At 46.5% G+C, this 25,212-nt stretch overlaps 1 protein-coding gene across 4 annotated transcripts in view; it reads right to left on the bottom strand.

Moving 5' to 3' along the window:
• TP53I11 (tumor protein p53 inducible protein 11) overlaps positions 1-24,051 on the bottom strand; it is a 29,650-nt gene extending 5,599 nt beyond the window's left edge. The window contains exons 1-5 of one of the 4 annotated variants that reach the window (XM_007497360.3): positions 24,031-24,051; positions 8,796-8,961; positions 4,201-4,259; positions 3,772-3,820; positions 2,966-3,062 (exon numbers count right to left, since the gene is read on the bottom strand). In XM_007497360.3, the coding sequence (XP_007497422.2) occupies positions 2,966-3,062; positions 3,772-3,820; positions 4,201-4,259; positions 8,796-8,924 (334 nt within the window). In that variant the 5' untranslated portion in view covers positions 8,925-8,961; positions 24,031-24,051. Of the gene's footprint in view, positions 1-2,965; positions 3,063-3,771; positions 3,821-4,200; positions 4,260-8,795; positions 8,962-21,816; positions 22,231-22,978; positions 23,887-24,030 lie in introns of those variants that run through there. The other 3 variants (XM_007497358.3, XM_007497359.3, XM_001363111.4) reach the window with 3 other exon arrangements.
• Positions 24,052-25,212: the final 1,161 nt, after the last annotated feature.

Genomic DNA, 25,212 nt, shown 5'->3' with positions numbered 1-25,212 from the left:
AGTGGGTCTCTCTTCCTCCCTTGATGCTTATCTCCCCCTCTGAGAGGATGAACTCCAGCTTCTCCACTTTTGTCAGTTGTGTGGCTTTCCGGAGATCAATAAATCTCTCTAGATCTCTGTTTACTCATTTGGAAAATGAGCAAGTTAGACTCTGTGAACTCTCAGGTTAATAATAATAATAATAATAATAATAATAATAATAATAATTTATATAGTTTTTAAGAAATATAAACTCATCTTCCTGAGTTCAAATCTGGTCTCAGACATTTCCTAGATACTGTATTTTAGTATAAAATCCAAGATTTTGATTTTTTTTGTTTGAGAAAGATCTTCAAGAAAAGAAGCTTGCTAACTCCTAAATCCAGAGAATGAACTGTTGCAGAAAGATGCCAGAAAACCTACACTACATCAAGAAGATCCAGAACAAACTTTGGGTGTGGTTGATTGAACTGAAATTTGATTGAACATTTATTTGTAAATGTACACTTTTATGCCAAGGGGACTGCCCCTAATTTGGCTTTCTGTCAATGCGCCTAGCAAAACATTGGTTTTGCTTTCTCTCTTTTCTATTCCTCCATAACTACTGTAATTTCTTCTTAGAAAATTGGATATTGTATACATCTGTAGTTAGAAATGTTTTAGGACTACAAGATGATTATGTTGAATGAACAGTGGGGAGACTAGTCTCCCAATGATCATCAGGGGGGATATTGTGAATCTTAAAAACTACTCAGACTGTACCTTAGAAGATTTGGTTAAGCTATCCCCCTATTGTAACAATAGAGATACTTGGTCTAACAAGAATCAGGAATGTATTGGAAAATTTTAAAATTACTCCACCCTACTCAGACAGTGCCTTAGGGGAAGATAAAGTTGTAAACTCCTGATTGAACAATGAAAGTCCCTAACTCATGCCTTATAGTAAAGCTAGAACCTTAAGATAGGTCTATTTTTAGATCTAATACAAAAAGGTGTTAAGTACCTGTAAAGGTTAAATTTTAATCACAAAAAGGTCAAGTAACTTACAAAAGGCAAGCTTAACAAAGAGGTGTGAAGTACTCAGAAGATTTAATCTAACCAGAGAAGGTGAAAACCAAAAAAGGTGAAAACTAAGAATGGGAAGTCCTAGAAAAAAGCATCTACTGTGATTGGTAAATGTGAAAATTTAGGGGAGGTGACATAAGAGAAAAATCTCTTTAAAAGGAGGCGAAGGAATAGTTCAGGGACAAAATTGAATTCAGTTTGGAGAGTAATTTCAGTTCAGAGTGGAAGAACCCAGCTTGGAGACAGTCTTGTGGTGAATGATAAAGACTGACTCGCTCTCCCTTAGGCTTAGGGAGGCCACACTGACTAAGGCCTTTAACTACTGCTTGGCTCAGCCTGAACCAGAGCAGTTTAAATTAATTCTCTCTTCTCTCTCTCTCTCTCTCTCTCTCTCTCTCTCTCTCTCTCTCTCTCTCTCTCTCTCTCTCTCTCTCTCTCTCTCTCTCTCTCTCTCTCTCTCTCTCCTTCCCTTAATTCTTTCTCTATTAATTAAAATCTCCATAAATCCCCAGCTGACTTGGGCATTTTTCATATTTGGGAATTTTCCATGGTGACCACTTATTTAGATTTAAAGTCAAAACACTAAAAATTATCCTTATAGTTGTTGGCGTTTATACTATGTGACCCTAGACAAATCATTTAACCCTTGGCCTCAGTTTCCCTATCTGTCAAATGAACTAGAGAAAGCAATGGTAAATTCCTCCAGTATCTCTGCCAAGAAAACCCTGAAAGGGGTCATAAAGAGTCAGACATGTCTAAAATGACCAAACAAGAACAAAATAATGCTTTAAGGTTTGAAAGAACTGGATAGATATTATCTCATTTGATACTGACAACAACCTTGGGAAGGAGAGAGATGCTATTCTTGTCCTTATTTTACAGATGAGGAAACTGAGGCAAGGAGATGGCAAATGACTTACCCAGGGTCACAGAGTAAGTGTCTGAAGTAAGTTGAACTGAGGTCCTCCTGACTGGAGGGATAGCTCTCTATTTACAGCCTCTGTATCTCAGAGATGTCATGGTTCTCCAGGTAGTCATAGTGGAAGAAGGTCAGGACTCAAAGACTGGCTCTGATACTGGTGATTCATGGTTCTAAGGTAGGTCACTTGATCTTTCTAAACCTCAGTGTCCCCATCTGTAGAATGAAGGCAATGCCTCCAGCAGCTATGTCATGGGGAGGCGGCAGTGTTCAAATGAGACAATGTAGATAAAGGACTTCGCAAGTCACTATGTGCTATAGGATCATTAAATGATAGTGAGGGTGATGAAGATGGAGGCACCATTTGGGCCAATGCCAAGGTGGGCTGCTATTCTGAGTATTGCCACAAGATGGCACCACAGGCTCAAGGGAACCACCCGAGGGATTACGCTAACATATATAGAGTCTGGAGATGGGAAAGGACCTTAGAAGTTATTTACTACAGCCCTTTCCTTTTACAGATGGGGAAACTGAGGCCTGAAGTGAAAACTTGTCCAGGTCACACAGGGAATAAGTTCTGGGGTGTTCTGCCTCTTGAGTTAATGCTTTTTATTCATCACACCAACCTGCTTTCCATTTTTCCAGCCTTTCCGTGTTATAGGTTGGGAAACTGAGGTCTGAAAAGGTGAAGTGAATTTTCCAAGTACACAAAGATCAAATGACTTGCCCAGAGTCTGGAGGAAGAGATGGCAAGGATAACCCTTTCTCCTCTAGTAATAATACATTTCCTTCCTCAGTGGAATGAGAGACTTCTCAGAGAAAGGACACTTTTGTGCCACTTGTCCCCTCTCTCAAGCACAGACTGATGACTTGTGGGGTCCCAGCAGCAGAGTGGGGGAAAATGCGTGGCTGGGCTGAGCTAGACGTGGCCCCTAGGATGCCCTCCAACTCAAAAGTTCTGTGATTTCCAGCCCTTTCCCAGACCCTCATATTCCTACTCACTCAGGAGCGCCCCTCCATAGAGTCGGATTGGAGTTTTGCTGTTCACCTCGGCTCCATCAAAGATGGCATCAAACAGCTGGTCAGGAAAGGCAAGGGCCTGGAAAATATCAGGAGGGTGGGTGACCCAGGGCCTGGACACTGGAGAAGCCCATCAGTGCTGTCCTATCTTTCTAGGCAAGGGTGGGCAGCAGCGATGGGGAAGATGTCATTATAGGAACAAAGCATCAGAACTAGGCTGATCTAGGCCAACCTTCTCATTTTACAGATGGGCAAATTGAGGTTCAGGGAGTTGCAATGACTTGCCAAGATCAAGCAGATAGTGTCAGAGGCAAGATTTGAACTTAAGTCCTTTGACTTCAGAGTCAATGTTCCAAAGCCTCATTTTGTACTGCTCCCCACTCCACCCCCCAGTCTGGGCTCCAAATATGTGAGTGGGATGTGAGAGGAGGAGATGGTGTGTTTTGTGAGGGGAGGGGAAGAGGAGCCAGATGTTTCCAGTTCAGATAACCTGGTCTGGGACCCAATGGGACAAAGAAGGGCTCTTTCTGGTCCATTACATGCCCCTTATGAGCCACTCAAGAAGAAAATCTGGGTCCATTTCTTTGAAGAGATGGGCATAGTTGGCTGATCCACTCTAGAAGGTTTATTATAAGGAAGCAATTGGACTGCACTGATAGGTGGGGCTGAGGTAACTCTCTTGGGAAAATCTGTAGGAAGACCAAGGGAGGCAGATCTATGGTGGTAAGGGAGGTGGGAAAGGGTGAGAAGGAAGAGATAGCCACAGGCTGAGCTATGGTCTTCCTTACCATGATGGCGACTCCAGAGAAGAGAACAGCTGAGACAAACTGCCAAACCCTGAAGAGTAGACATGGATTATAACCAGGGATATCCCACTCCCTTCTACACCCCCTCAATCCCCAGAGGCAAAAGGGACACCCTCATCCCCCACCCCCTGGCCAGGAGGCCTGGGAAGAGAGAGACCATGGGTATGGGTATGGGAGAGTTGATAGGAAACAACCAATGGGGCTGAGGATCCAAGATCCTTTGGCTCGGGGTCAGAGGACAGACTCCAGCTACAGATAGATTGGGGAAACCAAGCCTGGAACAGGTAGACAGACATTGGCTGTCTAGGGTCTCCTCAGGTCTCCTTCTCCCCCCACCATAACTTCCTTTCCTCTCTCCACAGACTTGGGGTGGGGGACATCCATAGGGAGACAGGGATGGGGATGACTCACCTGAGCCCCAAAGGCTCCCGGACAGCAAACTTGATTTCATTTCCCAGCACCTGGCTGATCTGCCATGGATAAGGAGAAAAGAGAAATATATATATATATATATATATATATATATATATATATATATATATGCATATTATATAGAGAGGGAGAGATACAGAGAGACACACAGACACAGAGCGACACAGAGAGATGAAGGGAGTGGAATAGGGAGACAGAGATGAAGGGAGGGGAAGAGAAAGACAGAGACAGAGATGAAGGGAGGGGGAGAGAGACACAGAGAGAGACAGAGAGATGGAGATAAAGGGAAAGGAAGAGAGAGACAGAGACAGAGAGATGAAAGGAGGAGGAGAGAGAGACAGAGAGAGATGAAGGGAAGGGAAAAGAGAGAGACAGAGACAGAGAGACAGAGACAGGCAGAGAGAGATGATAGATATCATGTAATCTGGGGTGGGAGAGTGGGAGCGAATAGAATAAGAAAAAACTTCCTGTAGATAGAACTGCATGAACTAGAAATTAGGAATTCCAAGAAGTAGTGATGATTCTAGGCATTGAATTCCAGCCAGTGTCAAGTCACAGAGATGGCAAATGGTATGGATGAGGATGAGGAATGGTAAGATGGCCAGGGTACCTGGATTGTACTTTGCTGGGAGCCATCAGAACACGAGGCCTTGACAAAGTCATGTGTGGTAGCTAAGGAGGCCACAGAATGGCCCTTGGCAAGATGTGATTGCCCACTCAGTCCCCCTTGCATGACCTCTCTCATCAATACCCCTTACCTACAGAATTGACATGATTATTATTCCCCCTAGTGTCAGAAGGAGTAATGCAAGAGCAAAATACCTGTACCCTAATTCCCCAAAACATCACCAAAAGGATCAGACCCTCAAACCCAATCCCAAAAGACTATCATGGGTTAACTTTTACTTAGACACATAATCCCCAGTGAAACCGCAGCTACAGGCCAAATCCAAAACTTTCCCACTTACAGAAACTTATTCTCATGAAGCCAGCATACAAATCAATCATAAAGGCCCATACAAAAAGTACAGGTACACCAAGCTTCATCATGCCTTAGTGACTTGATTTTTCTCCCCTTGAGAAACTCCCTAGTAAACCCTGAAAAATGATCAGTCTAATATTAAATTTGAATTGTGTTCCCAAAACCCCTCAACCCCAATGGTAGGATTGTTGAATTGTCTTTTAAGAACTTCTGATTAATTATTCCATTTTATTAAAAGAAATAAATAATTTTCTTTGATTGTAAGCTCAAAACTTCTCACAGGGTAATGAGAAAATTAAGCCACTCATGATGAAATCATTTATCTTGTATGCTGTCTTTAATCACAATATAAGAATATAGAATGTTAATCAAGTGATTTGCTAAAAATTAATGTATCACTTTTCCAATTATTTCTCTCTGAACATGTGTATTGGGTAATGTGTGCCAAGAAAATGGGTACAAAAATAAACACCAGGCCTGGGGATGGCGGAGCAGCTATCAGATGCAAAGCAATCCTATGGCCGTAATGATTAAGGGTAGTAATGGGTAATAAGACTGGAGAGGTAGAGGAGGGCCCAAAGTCAAGTAAGAAAGGCTCTAAGTGCCAAACAGATATAGTCAGGTCTAATCAATGAGAGAATCACTCTAAATGGAGAATGAATTGGAAGAGGGAAAGACTTGACTCAGTGAGACCACATAAGGATGGCTAGAAGCACCTATTGACCCAAGGCCCTACCCTTCTGCTCAGATCTAGAGTCTCAAGACTATTCCCACCCATTCAACGCCTTGCTTTCTCCCTGGAGAGATATGTCCTAGCGATGGACACATTCGATTTAAAGGGAAAGGGCATGAGTACAGATTCTGGCCTGTGTGACCTAGAGCAAGTAATTTTTCCTTCACTGGGCGCCCTCCCTCTAAGGTCCCTTCTAATTCTAAATGCAAGCCATCCAGCCTGGGAGTGAGTTCGAAACCTTGAAGAATGATTCTGTCTGAGTTCCAGAGCTGGCTGTTTAATGAGGAGATCCTTACAACCACTAGGTGCTCCCCAAGTCCCTCCAAATCTCTCACCAAGCTAACAGCCCTCCTCCCTTCCCCAGGCCATTTCTTTCCTTCCTATTATAAAACAAGTCATTCACTTTTCCATTGTGCTGTAGGCTTTAAAATTGCTTTTATCCACAATAAGCCTGTGGAAAGAAAAATCTTAGTTCCCAGAGCTTCTGTCCTGCCCAGATCTCCTCCTCCCCCATTCTCCATGACAGTATCTCCAGATCCCTTCTAGAGATGCAAGCAGGGGGGGGGACCCCAAGTTGTCTCTCCAGCCTTATTTGGATATGGGGGAAATCAGGCTAATGCAAGCAAGATGAAGACCCTTAAGAGGAGGAGAGGAAGGAAGAAAGGGAGGGAGCTGGTCTATGCCCTATGCCAGGCTTGCCCTTGGTACCACCTGGGCAAGTTGAGGTTGAAGAATTAGGCCCCTGTGCGAGGGCTGCCCACTGAAGCTTCCTGCAACCTTTTCTGAACGTCCTATGTAATCGGGTTCAGAGACTGAAAGGGAGTTCTGAGATCATCTAGTCTCAGCTGCTCGCTAGACCTAGAGAGGAAAGAGACTTCCCCAGGGTCACCTGGCAGGTAAGCCTCAGAGTGGGGATTTGAACCAAGGTCCACCAGGAACACAATATTGAGTGGCCTCTACTTTGATTGGACGCACAAAATGAATCTCCCTGAGTCCTGAAGGGTGGGCTTTCCTGGCAGAGATGAAACACATACTCAATAAAAGCCATATTAAAAAGCAGATTTCTCTTTGAAGAGGCGAGAGACCATAGGCGTGGAATGGGCAGAAAATGGCAGGCTTTTCCAATATGCTGGTTAGCTGCGAGGATCTCTTTCATCCCTCCTTCCCCCGCCCCTTTTATGAAAAATGGATGGCTCTCTGGGAAGAGGAAGGAGGGAGACCGCTGGGAAATGGAGGTAGCATCTTAAATCAATGTAGCTCGAAGCCCCTTTTCCGGAAGTAGAGTCCTAGCGTAAGTTCTAGGTTGATTTCACCAAGACAGAAGGATGCAAAGGATGGATAATAAAACAAGTGATCGAATTAAGATCCCCAAAGATCATGACAGGCAGAATCTGCATGATGAGATTCATGGAGATAAAGAGAAAATCTTATCCTCGGGTTCAAAAAAACCAGCTTCCCAAGTCCAAGACTGAAGACGTATAGTTCGGAGTTTGCTGGGGAAAATGTGTAGGGATTTGGGTGGACTGCGATAACTGTGGAGTACTCAAGGATCTCACCTCTATGGAAGTTCCCTCCAAGGATGCTTATCCCTGACTTCCCAGACACTGAGACTGGTTCATCAATGGGAAATGCCAACCAAAAAGACTAGTATTTATCTCAGGATGCTTCTACAGGCCCCTATCCTTCAGAAATAAGGGGCATTATTTTTTAAATAATAAGGCAACAGGGATTACAAAATGAGGAGCAGATGAATTCTTTTTAAACCCTCACCTTCCATCTTAGAATCAATACTGTGTATTGGCTCCAAGGTAAAAGAGTGATCAGGACTAGGCAATGGAGGTTAAGTGACTTGTCCAGGGTCACACAGCTGGGAAGTGTCTGAGGCCAGGTTTGAACCCAGGATCTCCCATCTCTAGGCCTGTCTCTCAATCTACTGAGATACCCAGCTGCCCCCTAACTTTTTTATATTTGGAAAGAACTACATGAGATAATGAAGAATAAAATGAATAATACCAAGAGAACATTGCATATGGCTCCAGATTTAATATTTGCCGAATAACTTGGGAATGTTCTTCTCCAGAGAATGAACTGGAGATAAAAACATGAAAGGCATAATCTAGAGGCCTTCCATGGTGTGGGGAGGGGATGGAGAGATGAATAAAGAAATAAATTAAAACAAAAAGAAGGCAACGGCGTCTATACTTGAACCTAGTCTGTCTATATCTGGAATTCCATTCTGGGGCCACTCTTGGTCATTTGGAAAACATCCAGCGTAGCAAAGAGCTGTGAGGCCATCACATAGGAAAGGTTAAAGAAATGGGTTGTTTAGAGAAGAGAAGACTTAATAGCAACAAGCTCTCTGCCTTCAAGTATTAGGAGAGTAAGTGTGTAGGTGGATTAGACTTGTTGAGTTTGGTCCCAAAGGCTAGAAGATAAAATCGGTGCAAGCCAAATCTAGCCTTGAAGTGAGGGAAATCTTCTTAACCACAGAGTTGTCCAGAAGGGGACGAGGCAGCCTCTAGAGGTAGTGAGCTCCCTGTCCTTGACGACCTTCCAGCAGAGGCTGAATGAGCACTTGTCAACTATTCTCATGATGGGGAATTCCTTTTCTCCTTTGGGAGAAGGGTCCCAGTCAGGTCAGCTGTCAGGGTCCCTTCTAGATCTAAAATCAGGCAGGTTTGTGAAGCAGAGGATCATCTCCTTGAACCCCTATATAAGAAGGGATCTTAGGAATAGCTAGATGTTCTCCCTTCCTCTTCTTTTCTTTCTCATTTTTATCTGCCTATCCATCTGGCCATTATGGGCAGCCTCACCCATCCCCAAGCCCACGGCCCCATCATCCTGGAAGAAGGTCCTTACCTTGGAGCGGTGCACCTCTCCATCATCGTCCTCTCCTCCCACTCCAAGGATCTTTCGGGTCTTCAGACGGCTCACCAGGTCTGTCTGGCTGTGCTTCTTCATGAGAGGTGGAGGTTGTTTGGCCGCCATTTTGGACACTGGCAACTGTGGGCTGGCCTCAGGGGAGCTGAAAAGAGAAAGGTCCCATAAGCTCAGCCCTGGTCTCTGGGACCTTTGGACCTGCAATTGACAGCAGGAGATGCCCCATGGGGTCAAGAGCCTCTCCATAGCCTCCCTTGGGGCGAATCACAGGAGGGTTTCCATCCAGCCCTAACCCTCAGGGGAAGGGCTGCAGTGACCAAAGCAGGATCTGGAAGTTTGAAGAGAAGCCAAGTCATATGAATAGCTCATAGTGTTGCCCAGCTCCCAAAGCCCTCTTCTACCGCCATGCTAGGAGGGAAGGAGACCAAGAGCTCTTTGCAAGCAATCTTGATTCCATTTCACAGATGAGAAAACAGAGACCAAAATCTAAAAGGAGATTTGCTCAAGGACCCACAGCAAGTAAGCTGCAGAGCCAGTTCTTTTGCCTACAAATCCAGAACTCCCAGGGTCAGAAGCCCAGAATTTGCAGGTACTCCAGAGGCCATCTAGTCCAACCTTCCCTTCCTTCCATGGAACCATTGCCTCTCCAGGGCTGGAGAAGACAAGATCACAAATAATTCTGCTTGTTTGCCATCTGTGGGAAGCCTGTTCTCTCCTAGGCAGACCAGAAGTTGGTGCCTCCCTGACTCTGAGGATCCCCCAGATTGGAGCTTTGCTGACCAGGACCTGCTGAAAAAGAGATGGACCTCCAAAAGTGCCCGTCTAGGCTATTCTAGTAATATTTATTAGAAGCTTACCATGGCACACTGCACGTTCACGTAGAGCCCGAGTGCTTACAATTAAAATTAAAATTTAAAAAATACTTTTCCCTACCAACCCAAGCATGGAGGTACTGGAAGTATTATTACATCCATTTTATAGATGAAGAATTTGGAACAAGTTATAGTCCATTGGACCCCACCTCTCCTGTCTCCAAGTCCAGGGACTATTCCACTGTATACTTTCTGTGAAGTTCTTCTAAGAAAATCAGGGGCAGCCCTTTGGCTCATGGCCAGCAAGGTTGCTCAGTGGTTAGAGCACCAGACTTGGAGTCAAGAAGATCTGAATTCAAATCTAACTTTACACACCAGCTGTGTGATTCTGGGCACATCCTGTTTGCCTCAACTTCCTCATTGGTCAAATGAATTGGATCGAGAAATGGCAGACCACTCCAGTATTTTTGTCAAGAAAACCACAAATGGGGTCATGAAGAGAAAGACATGAATGAAACAACTCAATGACAAAAGAGACTCAGAGGTTGGTGGACATGTCCAAGTAGGGAAACTGAGGCACAGACCAGTGATGTAGAATCTGCTCAAGGTTAGGGCTCAAGTTTCCCAAGCACAAACCCAGGTTCATTCCCATCTCAGGTTTTGTTCAAAATGTCTGTCTCCTTCTTTTTCTCTGCTTCCTTCTACTTTCTGTCAGTCTATCCAAAATCCTACCCATTTCTCAAGGATTCCATCAAGTTCCATTCCTCTGTGAAGCTTGTCCTAACAGTCATGGCTTCCAGTGATCTCCTCTTTCTAGGAATTCCTTCAGTCCTTCAGTTTTCTTGCACCGTCTAGGACTTTGGATGGATCATAGAGCTAACAAGCACTGGAGGAAATTCAGAGGTCATCTACTTCATTCTCCTTATTTTACAGGTGAGGAAACTGAGGCTCAGAGAGGTAACCTTGTCCAGGGTCACACAATCTGTCAACAAACATTTATCAAGTAATCTCTCTCTCTCTCTCTCTCTCTCTCTCTCTCTCTCTCTCTCTCTCTCTCTCTCTCAACCCTTACCTTCTGTCTTAGAACCACTACTCTGTATTGGTTCTAAGGCAGAAGAGTGATCAGGGCTAGGCAATGGGGGTTAAGGGACTTGCTCAGGGTCACCGAGCTAGGAAGTGTCTGAGGCTAGATTTGAATCCAGGGGCTCTTGTCTCTAAGTCTGGCTCTCAACTCACTGAGCCACCCGGCTGCCCCCAGTAATCTCTTACTCTATTCCACACACTGGAGACCTAGAAAAAAGTCAAAACCAGCGCTGACCCTAGGGAGCTTCCATTCTAATGTGTGTGAGGGAGAGTGTGTGAATAACTAGGATATAGATAAGAGATAGAGCTGATGGGAAAGGAAAGGGAACAAACATTTATTAAAAGCCTACTATGTGCTAAGTGACTTACAAATATTATCTCAGTTGATCCTCATGACTCTGTAAGGCAAGTGTTATTGTTTGTCTAATTTTGCAGTTGGGGAAACTGAGGCAGGCAGCATTTAAATTATTCACCCAGCTAGGCAGTGTCCAAGGCCACCTTTGAGCTCGGGTCTTTATGACTCTGCGTCCACCACTCTGTTCACTTTGCCACCCAGCTGTCACAGAAACACGCATGGATGGGGCTCCAGAAGCACCTTTGCCCACAAGAGGGATCTGAGATACTCTCCCTATTCCTCAAACCATAGGACACCCCTAAAGTGAATTCTCAGTTGTCCTTCTGGTAATGTGGGCACCCCAAGAACTAAAGAGATCACCTTTTCCATACCATAGTGGGGAGCCAGGAAAGCAGGTTGGCTCTGGAGTCAGAGCTCCTTGTTCAAATCTTACCTCTTACTGCCTCTGAGACCTCGGACAAGTGATTTGATTTCCCTGAGCCTCAGTTTCCTCATCTGTAAACATGAAGGGGGCTGGACTCGATGGCCCCTAGGGTTCCTTTTCATCTCTAGATCTGGAGGATCTAGATCCTCACTATTGAAAGTTAGAGTAATGCTGGGGAAATGTCCTGGATTAGAAGGCAGAAGATCAGGGTTCGAATCTTAGCCTTTCTGGGTGACCTTTGGTAAGTTTCTTTTGGTGGAAAACAGAGGCTGGATTCCCCATTCTCCAAGCTGCTCTCCCAGCTCTGCGTTCTGTGGTTTGGAGGTTTCCTGGGCGTCTGTCGTGCCCAAGAAGCAGTGTTTTAGGCAACATTCTTCCCTGTTCTCCTTCCGTGGGGCACGTGGTCACAGCACTTCAACCAGCCCACCCTCATTTTCTCTGTTGGTCTAAATATACGCTATAATTAAACCTGCCACCCACTGCTGGTGTTCCCGATGGCAGCTGCCCACAGCGGGGGGAGGGCAGAGGCGAGAGGCACCCAGGCTGTCTGGGGAGGCTTCGTCAGACCTCATCCGAGCTCCTGTCCGTCCTGGTCCTCGTCCTCGTCCTCGTCCTCGTCCTCGTCCTCCTCCTCCTCGTCCTCCTCCTCCTCCTCCCCCTCCCGCTGCTGCTGCTGCTTTCTGCAGAGAGCAGCAGGTTCTTTATGCTCCCGCTATGGGACTTCTTTGGGCAGGAATACCCGACTCTAGTTCCACACGTCAGAGGGGTGGGGGAGAAAAGCAAACCCATCAGGGAGCCCCCAGGGCAGGTCTCCCCCCCCAGCCCTGCCAACAGAGCAAAGACGCCGCTGGGTCCCCAGCCAGGGCACCGCGGCAAATCGAGCCTTTCAGAGACTTTCTGCGACGAGATGTGTCCCCTCAGCACTGTCTTCCCGTCCAAACCACCACCCCCGCTCCTCTCTGAGCCTCAGAACCAGATCATCTTGAGTGTCCCTCCTGGCTCTACTATTCTGGGGTCTAGGGACCCTTCCAGCTTTGAGGTCCCCCCCCCCTTGGACACCCTCTGTTCTAAGGTCCCTCCCATATCCTCACTGACATCCTATGTTCTTGTGTCCCTCCCAGCTCTGACATTCCATGTTCTAAGGCTCCTTCCAGCTTGGACACCCTCTGTTCCAAGGTCCCTCCCATATCCTCTCTGACATCCTCTGTTCTTGGGTCCCTCCCAGCTCTGACGTTCCATGTTCTAAGGCTCCTTCCAGCTTGGACACCCTCTGTTCCAAGGTCCCTCCCATATCCTCTCTGACATCCTCTGTTCTTGGGTCCCTCCCAGCTCTGACATTCCATGTTCTAAGGCTCCTTCCAGCTTGGACACCCTCTGTTCCAAGGTCCCTCTCATATCTTCTCTGACATTCTATGTTCTTGGGTCCCTGCTTGTCGATTGATTCCAGTAAATTTGATTCCTAAGCTTCCCTCCTTGCTCAGTCACATCCCATGTGCCATGACCCTATCTGAGGTTTTCTTGGCAGAGACAGCAGAGAGGTTTGCCATTTTCTTCTCCAGTTCATTTTACAGATGAAGAAATCGAGGCAAACATGGTGAAGTGACTTGTCCAAGGTCACATGGCTAGAAAGTATCTGAAGTCACATTTGAACTCAGGTCCTTCTTGACTCCAGGACCTACCCATTAGAGGTATCCAAAATAAAGGCTTTGTCCTCAGTGGAAGTCTTTAAGCAAAGGCTCTTTGTGTGCCACCATTATCAAAGGCTGGTAGAGAACGTAAAGATTACTGGTCAGTCCAGAGACATTTTTTACACCCCAAACAGCCACAACAGGTCCAAGACCTTCCCTTAATCAATTCATTATTATTGGGCATCTGCTTCCCAGCATTGTTCATCACTGTAGGGGATACAGAGAAGGTACTATATGGAGAGCTCCAACTCTGGGATCAAAAGTCCTGGGTTCAAATTCTGTCTTAGACACTTCTGTCTTAGACACAAGTCATTGACTTGTCCTCAGTTGGGGGCATCTGTTTTCTCACCTGCAAAATGAGAGGATTAGATGGGCTCTGAGGTTCTTTCTAGATCTAGAACTGTGATCCTGCCCCCAGATTAGGAAACACTGAGGGAGGCTTCCTTAGTGTCCGAACTTCCCTGTCGAGTTTCCTGAGGCTCAGAGGGATTTGGTCATAAGTGTAGGCATTTGAGCCTCGCTTTTCCTGAACCCATTCTAGCCGCTAGAGCATGCTTCCTCTCTGATCCCAAACATAAATATTGGCAAGGATCTAGAGGTCATCCATTCCAATTCTCTCCTTTTGTGGATGGAGAAAATGTGGCTGCCTTAAATCCTTAGAGATAGTCTAGCAGAGGCTGGATATCCCCTTGCCAAGTATTTGATGGCTGGGATTCATGTCCTGGGTGAGGTGGGGCTATTCAGGGGTTCTGACCCCTTGGGGGAATCCTGCACCCCTTTCCAGGTCTGGGCTCTGACCTCTTCTAAGAATAACATCTTCAAAAGCCTAAAGTAAAAGGCATGGATTTACACAGGAAACTAATCATATTGTACAACAGAACTGTTAAAAAAAGAAGTTCCTGGACCCCACCTTAACAATCTCCTAACTAGGGACAATCGAGTCTCTTTCCACTCTCAAACTCTGTGACCAAGTCCATGCTCCTCCTTTATGGAAGGGGGCAAGGAGGCTGACACCCACGGAAGGGACTTGCGCAGGAACATACATCTAGCAACTGGAGAAGGGAAACCCTAGTAGCACCCGAGGGAGGAGCACCAGGAATCCCAGCCCTGCCTGAGACAGGACGCCAAGGGAAACCCCCCACCTGGGTGTCCAAGTCGCACATCTGTCTGTCTTGGTTTCCCCTCTCTCCTCCCACATCCGTTTTCTCCCCTCCTCCTGGCCCAGTGAGAAATCCCCTTGCCTTGTCAGCGCCACCAGCCTCGTTTCCACAGTAACACATCGAGACATATTTCTGCCTCCCTTGCCTGGGAGGGCGAGAGAACACAGGAGCTGGATGAGGGAGAAATGGAGGGACGAAGACAGGGCAGAAGCCTTTACCTCTCGTTTTCCTCTACTTTCCGGGGATTCAAGGAGAAGAAGGAGGAAGCGGCCCAGCAGAACGGCCGGATCCCTGAAAAGGACCCTCAGTTCTTTCCAAAAGACTCTGGACGCTGGAGACTGGGAGGTGTGTTTGTGGGGAGGGACTCATCGAATTCTTTTCATTCAATGTGTGCAAAGCTGTTCTGATTATTATATAATAATTATAATATATATAACAGGCATTTGTTCATTAAGTAAGCAAATATATAATATTATATTATATAAAACAAGTATTTGTTCATTAAGTAAGCAAATATATAATATTATATTATATAAAACAAGTATTTGTTCATTAAGTAAGCAAATATATAATAATTATATTATATAATATTACATATAACAAGTATTTGTTTATTAAGTAAGTAAATATATAATAATATCATATAATATTATATATAACAAGTATTTGTTCATTAAGTAAGCAAATATATAATATTATATAATATTACATATAACAAGTATTTGTTCATTAAGTAAATATATAATATCATATAATATTATATATAACAAGTATTTGTTCATTAAGTAAGTAAATATATAATAATATGTAATATTATATATAATGAGTATATGTTCATTAAGTAAGCAAATATATAATAATAATATTATATATAACACATATTTGTTCATTAAGCAAATATAATAATATTATATAATATTATGTATAACAGGTATTTGGTCATTAAGTAAGCAATAAAAGATTATGGATAAGTTAGGTATAGGAGTGAGATATATAATCTCTTCCCCCCAAAATGCCACAAATTGAGATCTACAGCCCCTCCAGGACCCAGATCAGTCAACCTCCAAGTCAATGCCAAGTGCAAAAGTGAATAAAACCCAGGAAAGGTCCTACATATTTGGCAGGTACAATTGATGCTCACTATGCTCAGTGATTTTTTTTTTAAACTCTCACCTTCTGTCTCACAATCAATATTCCCAAGGCAGAAGAGTGGGAAGAGCAAATGGGAATAAGTGACTTGCTCAGAGTCATATAGCTAGGAAGTAACTGAGGCCAGATTTGAACCCAGGATCCCCCCTGTCTCAAGATCTGGATCTCTATCCAATGAGCCACCTTGCTGACTCCTAAGTTCAATGATTTTAAAGGAATCCCTCTCCCAATCCCCACCTTCATGCAGCCAGGGTCTAAAATGCTCCCCACTTCCTCTGTTCCTCAGGGCCACAGATTTCATCTTCAGGAGGCCCTTGAGATCCCCCAAACATCAACACGTTACCACCTTTTGACACAACAGCCCAGACTGGTGTATCAGAGTGGATAGTCTAAGGGGGATGGCCTGGAGAGAGACTTGAGTGCAAAGTCATTTATGACATTTTTCATCGTGTGACAAGGGAAGGGAAGGGAAGGGAAGGGAAGGGAAGGGAAGGGAAGGGAAGGGAAGGGAAGGGAAGGGAAGGGAAGGGAAGGGAAGGGAAGGGAAGGGAAGGGGAAAAGGGAAGGGAAGAGAAAAAGGGAAGGGAAGGGAAGGGGAAAAGGGAAGGGAAGGGGAAAAGGGAAGGGAAGGGGAAAAGGGAAGGAAAGGGAAGGGAAGGGAAGGGAAGGGAAGGGAAGGGAAGGGAAGGGAAGGGAAAAAGGGAAGGGAAGAGAAAAAGGGAAGGGAAGAGAAAAAGGGAAGGGAAGGGAAGGAAAGGGAAAAAGGGAAGGGAAAGGAAGAGAAAGCCCCTTCCCCTTCCTAGACCTCAGTTTCCCCAGCAGGACACTGGGATAGTTGGAGAATCTCTGAGTTCCTTTCCAGAAAGCAATTCTAACTCCAGATCCTTCTTGTCAACATCATCACCATCATAGTCATCATTGCCTCTTCTGTAAAATGGAGTGAGTAATACCTCTGGCTCCTACCTCAGAGGGTGGTCCTGAGACTCCAGAGAGAAAACTGCTCTAAGGGGATTTGCACTGGAAAGCCTCCCCTGCAACCCGAGACCCAGTTTCCATGAAGCTTTGTTTGAGGGCAGTCAAGGCTGAATTTCTGTAAACAGTGTTTTCCCTCTCCTTCCCTCCTCCCCCTTCCCTAGGCCACCAAGGTCCCTGCCCTTGGTTCTGAGCCAAAGACACAAGATAAACAATCCTTTTCTGACTTGGGAAGGCCCAGAAGCCTGAGTAAAAGAGGGGCTAGAGTCCTTGCAGGGTCCTGGAACTTGTCTAAAATAGGAGGGAACAGCCAGTGAGTGGGGATGAGAGGGGAAACATGCAAAACCCCTTTTCTTCTAGGCCAGAATCTAGAGATTCTTTTTAATCTATTTTAAACCCTCATCTTCTATCTTAGCACCAGTTCTAAAACAGAAGAATAGTAAGAGATAGGCAATTGGAGTTAAGAGACTTTCCTAGGGTCACAGAGCCAGGAAGTATCTGAGGCTAGATTTGAATCCAGGTCCTCTTGACTCCAGACTTAGAGATCTGTACTACTTAGCTGCCACTGGTCCAGTCCTTAACTCACAGTCTTTAACCTAGGGACTGTGAGCTTTCAAAAAATACTTTTGATCATTCTATTTCAATAGAATTAATTTCCATTGTACTCTTTTGTATTTTATCTTAAAATCTTTACCTTCTATTTTGGAATCAATACTATGTATTGGTTCCAAGGCAGAAGGGTGATAAGGGATAGGTAATGGGGGTTAAGTGATTAGCCCTGGGTCAGACAGCTAGGAAGTGTTTGAGGTCAGATTTGAACCCAGAACCTCCCGTCTCTCAATCCACTGAGTCACTTAGTGGCCCCCTATTTGATGTGTTTTAAAACATGATTCTGAGAAGGGGTTTGTAGGTTTCATTGGAATGTCAAAGAGGTCCAGGACACACAAAAAGTACGAGCTTCTGATGCAACCTAATTAAGTTCACCTCTAGCTAATATATCCTAGATAGTTGGTGCTATAGTAGAAAAAGCACTGTATGTGGAGTCAGGAAGATCTGAGTTCAAATCCAGCCTTATATACTGACTGTCTGTATGACTATGGGTAGTTCATTTAACCTTTTGTGGTTTCCTTATTTATAAAATGGAGATAGTAGCGCCCATATCCCAGGGCTCTTGTAAAGCTAAAATGCCAACTATTATCCATCTTCCACTGGAAATTCCCCTCTCAGAGAAAGGCATCCTTTTTAGGAGACCAACTAAGGAAATGTCAGTTCTTTCTGTTCCTTTTCTCCCTGCCCTCCAATGGAGTCAAGAAGTGAGGAGAAAGTAGAAAAAGCAGAGGGTTGGAATGCCAATCTTTCTAGACCTTGGTTTCCTTATCTGTAAAATGATTGGGTTTGAATGAGATGGACTCTAAGGTTCCTTATAATTCTAAATCTGTGATCCTGTGATGGTCACATAGAACATCATGAGGTAGAAGGGAATATAGGGAGATAGTGGTACAGTGGAATGGTAACTAGATCTGGAATCAAAGGATAGGGGTTCAAATTTCACCTCTGTGGTACTTATCACCTATATGGACTTGGACAACTTGCATGATCTTTATGAGCCTCAGTTTCCTCATTTGTAAAATGAACAGTCTGGAATCAGACTAGAGATCCTCTGAGTCCTCCTTCCAATTCTGTGATCCTATGAGAGCTGGATCAAGAGTCAAATCTTGGTTGGAATTTGACTGATTCCTATGTGATTTGGGGCAATCATTTCTCCTAACAGACTCTGTAAAAGGAAGGTTTTGGACTAGTCGGCTATGAGGTTCCTTCTAGCGCTAAATTGAGAATGACCTGATTGGGAAAAGGGGTCAGAGTGGACAAGAGATTTGTGCTTGGAACAAGCAGTTGCTAGCCCCATGACCCTGGGTAGGTCACTCCTCAGATCTTCAGTTCTCTGACCTCTGATGGAGTTGGAGTAGATCAAGGGCTCTTAACCTTCTGTGCACCATGGACTCCCTAGGCAGCTAGGTCTGGTGAAACCAATGGAAGCTTTCTCAGAATCAAGTTTTTGAATGTATAAAATAACATACAAAGAATTGAAAAGAAACCAGCTACTGTACATTAAATAATCACATTTTTTCTTTTTTTAAGTTCACAGACCCTGGTGAAGAATAGATTATCTCACAGTTATCTTCTAGTTTTTAAATCTATGCCTATTGGCTTCATTATTTCACTTCTGTGGATAGGAACATGGAGAGAAAAAAAGAGAAGAGAAGAGAGGGAGGAAGATTGAGAGAAAGAAAGAGGAGAACAGAGAGAAAGGAGAGAGGAGAGAGGGAGAGAGAGGAGGAGGGGAGGGAGGAAGGGAAAGAGGGGACAGAGGGACAGAGGGAGAGAGGAGGGAGGGAGGGAGGGAGGGAGGGAGGGAGAGAGAGAGAGAGAGAGAGAGAGAGAGAGAGAGAGAGAGAGAGAGAGGAGAGAGAGAGGAGAGGAGAGAGAGAGAGAGAGAGAGAGAGAGAGAGAGAGAGAGGAGGAGAGAGAGGAGAGAGAGAGAGAGAGAGAGAGAGAGATGAGAGAGAGAGAGAGAGAGAGAGAGAGAGAGAGAGAGAGAGAGAGAGAGAGAGAGAACTTAAACACACAAGCCTTACCCATGAGACTGTTAGGGATTGGTTGACCAAGACCATTAGGAGAGTGCCTTCCTACCTACCTTCCATCCCCACAACACAATACTCCCCAACCTCCTTTTGGAGTCAAGAGAACTGAATCTGATTAAGAATTGTTCTTGCTTTTCAATGTAGCATCTCCCCATCACCAGCCAAGGACCCAAATGAGGCCATTCCAGTCTCAAACCCCTAGAGGGCAGTTGGTGCCGCCAGAATGGAGCTGCTTAGTTTCAGAGAAGGGACAGCAGTACTTTCAAGTTCATGTCTGTCCTGGGACTGAAAGGAGAGGAAGGAGTTAGAGTGAAGCATCTGGGTCGTCTTAGGACCTTTAAAAAGAGCCAGAGAGATCCAGAGAAACAGATGGACAGAGGGGCAGAGAGAGGAGTGAAAGGGGGGTAGTGGGGAGGATAGACTGTGCCCATGCCTACTATAACCAATCCACCATGATAAGAAAGTGGAGTTTTGTCCCAAGTCCCAAAGGCAGTAAGTAGTAGGGGCACATTCAAATTCAGGACTTTGTATTCCAAACACAGTGAATACCCTTTCTCCAACTAGTCCTAGCTTCCATGGCACTAGTCCTGAGACTGTCATTTGTGAGTTCTCATTCCCATAGTGACACACTGACTTCCTCTTCAATCAGACCAATCTGTTTCCTTACTTCAGTTTCTTCATTTTACCAGATTTAATCGAGAATGCCATCCCCTTCAAGGAGTATTGCTATTTAAATGGAAGTGGAACCAACTGAAGTCAGAGGATGTAGGGGGCTAGGGATAAATTTCCCAGGAAGAAGTGGCCTCTGGACCCTGATAATCAGCTGAAGGCAACATGGTAGAGTGGAAGTCATTCTCAATATAAAGAGTCAGGAAAATAAGGGATCAAATCCCACCTCTGACACTTTATGAGATTCCTGGGTCTTTGGAGATAACTACCAAGGTTCCAGGGACTCAGATTCATTGTCCCCAGATTGGGGAAATGGGTGCCACGGATGCAAGTCAGATCCCTTCTAGGTTCAACTTAAGTGACATCTCTAGTAAAAATCCTTCCCTGATTTATCCCTTTGCTAATGGTCTTTCTCCTAACTACATTGTAATTATTCAGTATATCTTTCATATTTCCTTTTGTGTCTGTCTGTTTCTCCAAAATATGTAAGCTCCTTGAGGACCGGGGCTGGGGTATTGTTTTGCTTTTGGGGGGGTTGTCTTTGTATTCCCATAGCTTCTAGCTCTTCAGTCAATTATTAATTGGATTGTGTTGTACTGGATTAGAAAAAGAGGAAGGGAGGAGGAAGAAGGTGTCCCTTTGCTGGCTCATAAATCCTCCACACTTCCTCTATTGAAAGCCCTAGGTGTTCCCTGGGCAATGTCAAGCTCCTTCTCCCCAGAGGTTGTCAGTCAATCAGAAAATAAGAATTTTTAAGTTCTTACTCTTTATTACACTATCAGGAGCCCCTAAGACCAGCCCTGTCTTACCCTTTATTTCACTTATTTCTCTGGGACCTAGAGGAAGGATCCGTTAGTCTCTACTTTGAACCTTGTCAGGGATTCTTAAACTGGTGTCTGTCTCTCTCTGTCTCTCTCTCTGTCTCTCTCTGTCTCTGTCTCTCTATGTCTCTCTCTCTTTCTCTCTCTCCATCTGTCCATCCATCTTTCTTTCTTTCTATACATATAATATATAACCCTATATAGCCACTATTTCAATAGAATTGATTTCTTCTGCAATCTTCTTTAGTTCCTTTTATGCTTTTAAAAACATTATTCTGAACAAGTCTCTATAGGTTTCACCAGCCTGCCAAAAGCATCCCCAAAAGGCCCCAAAAGAAGAGCCCCCCCCCCCACTCCTCTCAGGGCCATAAGAGTAGAGAATGACTGAGTTGGTTGGCTTCACCTTGGCTGCAATGTGGGGCATTCTCCCTCTTCCTCCACCCCCATCCCTTACTCTTTCAGTGTGTGTGTGTGTGGGGGGGGGAGATGAAGAGTTAGCCATAGGTGATGGTTCCCTAATTTTCAGAGTCTGGCAGAGGGGAGAAGCTCTCAGTCTCCAGCCTTATTGTTTCCTCACGACCCCCATGGAAGGAGAGAGAAGCCTGCAAGTGGCCAGGGGCAAAAGGAAAAGTTTGCTTTGGGAAAGCAGAAAGAGGGTGGCTTTGGAATTCTGGACTCGGGGTTTGGGGGCTACGAGGCAGGATCCTGCATGGCCAGAGAAGCCGCTGGTATTTCTGCGCGGAGAGGCACTTGGCCAAGTCGGACTGTGTGCGTCTCTTCTCTTCTCCTCTCTTCCCTTCTCTCTGCTGTCTCCCTGGCGCACACACCAAAGCACGCCTCCCTTCCTGGGTTATTCCCGTCAGCCAAAAAGCTGCCTGCGCAACTACTCCAAGGCTACAAGCAACAGAGGGATTCCCGGGGCTCCGAGGACATTCAGACCACAGGACCCAGCAGCTGGAGCAAGGCCAAGCTTCCTCGACCCTGAGCTCTCAGAAGACCGCCCTCACCCAGGAGTCCAGAGCAACCCAGGCGCCAGCCCCCGCAGGCTCCTGATGGCTGTTGCACGTCTGCTTCCAGCAGAGTGACCCAGCAGACCGCCTGCTCGGCGCCCCCCCTCCCCCCCATCAGGGTTCCAGGCCCGCAAGTCTGCCTGCCTTCCTGCGGCAGGAAGTTGCTTAGCTCCCAGGGCTCCTGGCTCCCCTGCCCTCTATCCCGGGGCACTTACTGTAGAACCCGGGACCGGCAAGGCTCCTGGGAAATCCTCGGATTCAGGGCAGGTTCAGGTCCAATCTGCCTGCATCCCTGGCTCGACTACTCCCCAAATCACTTGTCCAGAGACTGCGTGCCTCTCGAGTCAGGACAATTCTGTGGGCAGCAGGGACTTACTCAGCTAGCCCCTTCCTCCACCAACCCTGAGCTACTGGCAAGACTGGAAAGAACGGGGAAGGAAGGAAGGAATCCCAACCTCAGAACTTCTTTCTTGGCAGTGTTTAAGATGTCAGGATGCCCAGCTGCAAGGGACCTTCCAGCGCTTCTTGTCCAGCCCCTTAGTTGGCAGGTGAGGGATGGATTGAAAGAGGGGAAGAAACTGCCCAGAAGTCACACAGCTAGTCAATGGCAGAGTGGCAGAGCTGGATCTAGACCCCCTGACTCCATGCATAGAAGGCAGAATTGGAAGGGACCTTACAAGCTACTTTGGTCCAACCTCTTCATTTGATGGATGGGGAAACAGGTTCAGAGGCAGAAGAGGGGGAGGGAGGGCACATAGAGAAGAGGGGCAGAGAAAAAGAGAGATATAAACGAGAGAGAGAGAGAGAGAGAGAGAGAGAGAGAGAGAGAGAGAGAGAGAGAGAGAGAGAGAGAGAGAGAGAGAGAGAGAGAGAGAGAGAGAGAGACTCGCTTACAGAGACAAAATGAGAAAGAGACAAAGAGATGGGAAAAGACAGAGAAAGAGAAACGGGGGAGGCACAAAGACAGCAAATACCAAAGAGTGTGCTACCTTCAGAGATGGAGACTCCGCAAGGAACACGTTGACAGGGAGAGAGATTTGAAGAGGAGACCCTTAGACAGATTGGGACGGGTGAAAGGAAAGGTCCCGAAGTCCCCTTCCCAGCTCTTAACGCACAACCGTGTCCCGCCCCTTCCCTACTCCCCAACAGAGGCAGAGAGCAGAGAACCCCTCAGAGGCGCAGTCACCCCCCACCCCATCCTCTCCTGCCTTTCTCCTGGAGCGCCCGGGTACTTTCCGCGGGAGTTCCCGTGTCTCCCAGACAGCCCCGAGTTCCGAGCAGTAGCTCCCCAGGCGGAGGAGATGGAAGCAGCGGAGGTGGCTAAGTCAGTGGCAGCTAGAGGAGGGAGGAGAAGCGGCAGAAAAAGCGGCACCTTACCCCTCTAGGGCTTGGTCGTCTGCGGGGCCGAGCAGAGGCTGCATGGGGTGTCCGGTGGGCGGCCCAGCGGCCGCGCGAGGAGGGGACAGGCACGGGCTCTGGCACCGGCGCGGGGCCACCTCACATGGCGGGGCTGGCTCCGGGGCTGGGGCTGGGACCCGAGAAGCTGGGGCAAGAGAACCCTAGTCGTCTGAGCGCAGCGCTCTGCGTGACGGAGCTAAGCCAGCAACCAGCGGCCAGGGCTGGTCCCTCCTCTCTATTACCATATTAAACCAATCGCGCTCCCCAAGCGATGTCACCTCCCACGCGCTGGGCTGCCTGGCTCGGGAGGCGTCTGCAGGCGGTGAGGGAGCGAGGGAGCTAAGGCTCTGGGAAGGAGGGAGGGAGGGAGGAAGAGAGAGATAGCGGGTCCCTGCCCCGGGGGCTGGAGACTCCCTACTCTGTCTTCTCCCACCTCCTTTCCAACACCAGCCCCCAAACCCTCTAGGCTGCTTTCAGGGCTCTCCCACTTTCCTGGACTCCTCCCTACCGCCTGGCAACGCTAGAGAGAAGGCATCTGGGGAGAACCTAGAAAGAGAAAGCGAACCCAGGGCATTCTTCACCTTAAAGTAAGGGATGGCGTAACTGAGGGAGAAACGCCAAAACGTGCGACAGCTGTAGATTGTTCTGAGGCTGTGGTGTATTGAACGACCTGGTGATTTCCCCCAGTCAGCTGCAGCACCACCGAGCCCTCCACAGGTTCTGAATGTGATGAAGTCAGTACCAGCTGGGCTCCCCTTCTCTTACTTCCCCTATCTACCTGTCACCTTCACTTCCGCGGACCCCCTTCCTTCTCATTCTGGTTTCTCTGTGCTAAACCAACTCTCTCTCTCTCTCTCTCTCTCTCTCTCTCTCTCTCTCTCTCTCTCTCTCTCTCTCTCTCTCTCTCTCTCTCTCTCTCTCTCTCACACACACACACACACACACACACACACACTCCAGACAAGACTCCAAATGCTGAGAGACTATAGGCTAAAGCAGGTCAGTCAATAAACATTTATTTCTTGGCCTACCGTGTGCTAGGCGCCGTTCTAAGAGCTGGACCTGATAAACAAGCTGTCTCAGATGGGTTCCCGAACCCTTGAATCTTCCTGGATGCCCAGGTGTTTCCTTGTAACTAAGAATGCTGGGTGTTGGCAGGGATCCCAGCATCCATAGCTGGGAGTGAGAAGATGCTTTGAGTGACTCCTCTGTGTGTGGGAGGTGGGGGTGGGGAGTGGTGGAGACCTAGAAGTTCATCTATAAACATTGACCCATGTCTTCCCCTCATCAGCCAAGGCAAAGCTGGGGAGGTGCCCTTCACACCCTCTTCTGGGCTTTCCCTTTTCTTTTAAACCTAATTTACCAGTATTTCATCTATAGGGGAGGAAGGGGTCGATGGATTTGGGCTCTGCCAAACCTAGAGAGGAACATTAGCCTTCTGGGTCAGTCAAGTGTTCTCTTTTCCATGGTGAGATGTGGGCTAGGATTTCTTGGCACTGAGCCTCATTCGTGAAGTAGAAGGATTGTATATAAATAAAAGGGCAGCCTCCAGCTTTGCATACTTCATGTTTAAAACAAAGGAAAAACATTTCCAAGAGGGGAGTACTGACTGCAAGCTCAGGGAGAACTTCCCTGTCCTGGACAATGATGTTCAGGGGTGTGGGGAAGTCTTTAGTGTGGAAATTCTCTTCACCAATGATGTCCAGCATTAGAGGAAGAATTTAAGTCCAAGACTTAGCTGACTCCCAGCCTGATTCATTATGCACCTGTCTCTATCCACTAGATCCATCTTTTTGTCATTCAGACATTTTTCAATCAGTCCTGACTCTCTGTGATCCCATTTGGGGCTTTCTTTGCAAAGATTCTAGAGAAAACTGAGGCAAACAGAGTTAAGGGACTTTCCCAAGGCCATATACACACACATTTATAGTGTCTGAAGTCTTATTTGAACTTACAAAGATAAGCCTACCTGACTCCAGGCTATCATTGTATCCACTGCCCCATCTAGCTACCCTAAGATCCATATTAGTGTATATACACGTGGTAAACCCATGGAATGAGTGCTGGGGGACCCTCAGAGCCCTCTCTGTGGGCATGTGCACAGTCACCCCAGAACAGAGATCTCCAGAGTTCCATACCTAGACAGCCACAGGGACATGTGGCTGGGCTGCAACCCTCCCCTTCTCCACCCACTCCTGAGGACATTTTTCACA

Source organism: Monodelphis domestica, chromosome 6 (assembly GCF_027887165.1).
Source record: "Monodelphis domestica isolate mMonDom1 chromosome 6, mMonDom1.pri, whole genome shotgun sequence".
NCBI lineage: Eukaryota > Metazoa > Chordata > Mammalia > Didelphimorphia > Didelphidae > Monodelphis > Monodelphis domestica.
The sequence above is the reverse complement of the archived record's forward strand: the minus strand, read 5'-3'. Positions and strand labels throughout refer to the sequence as shown.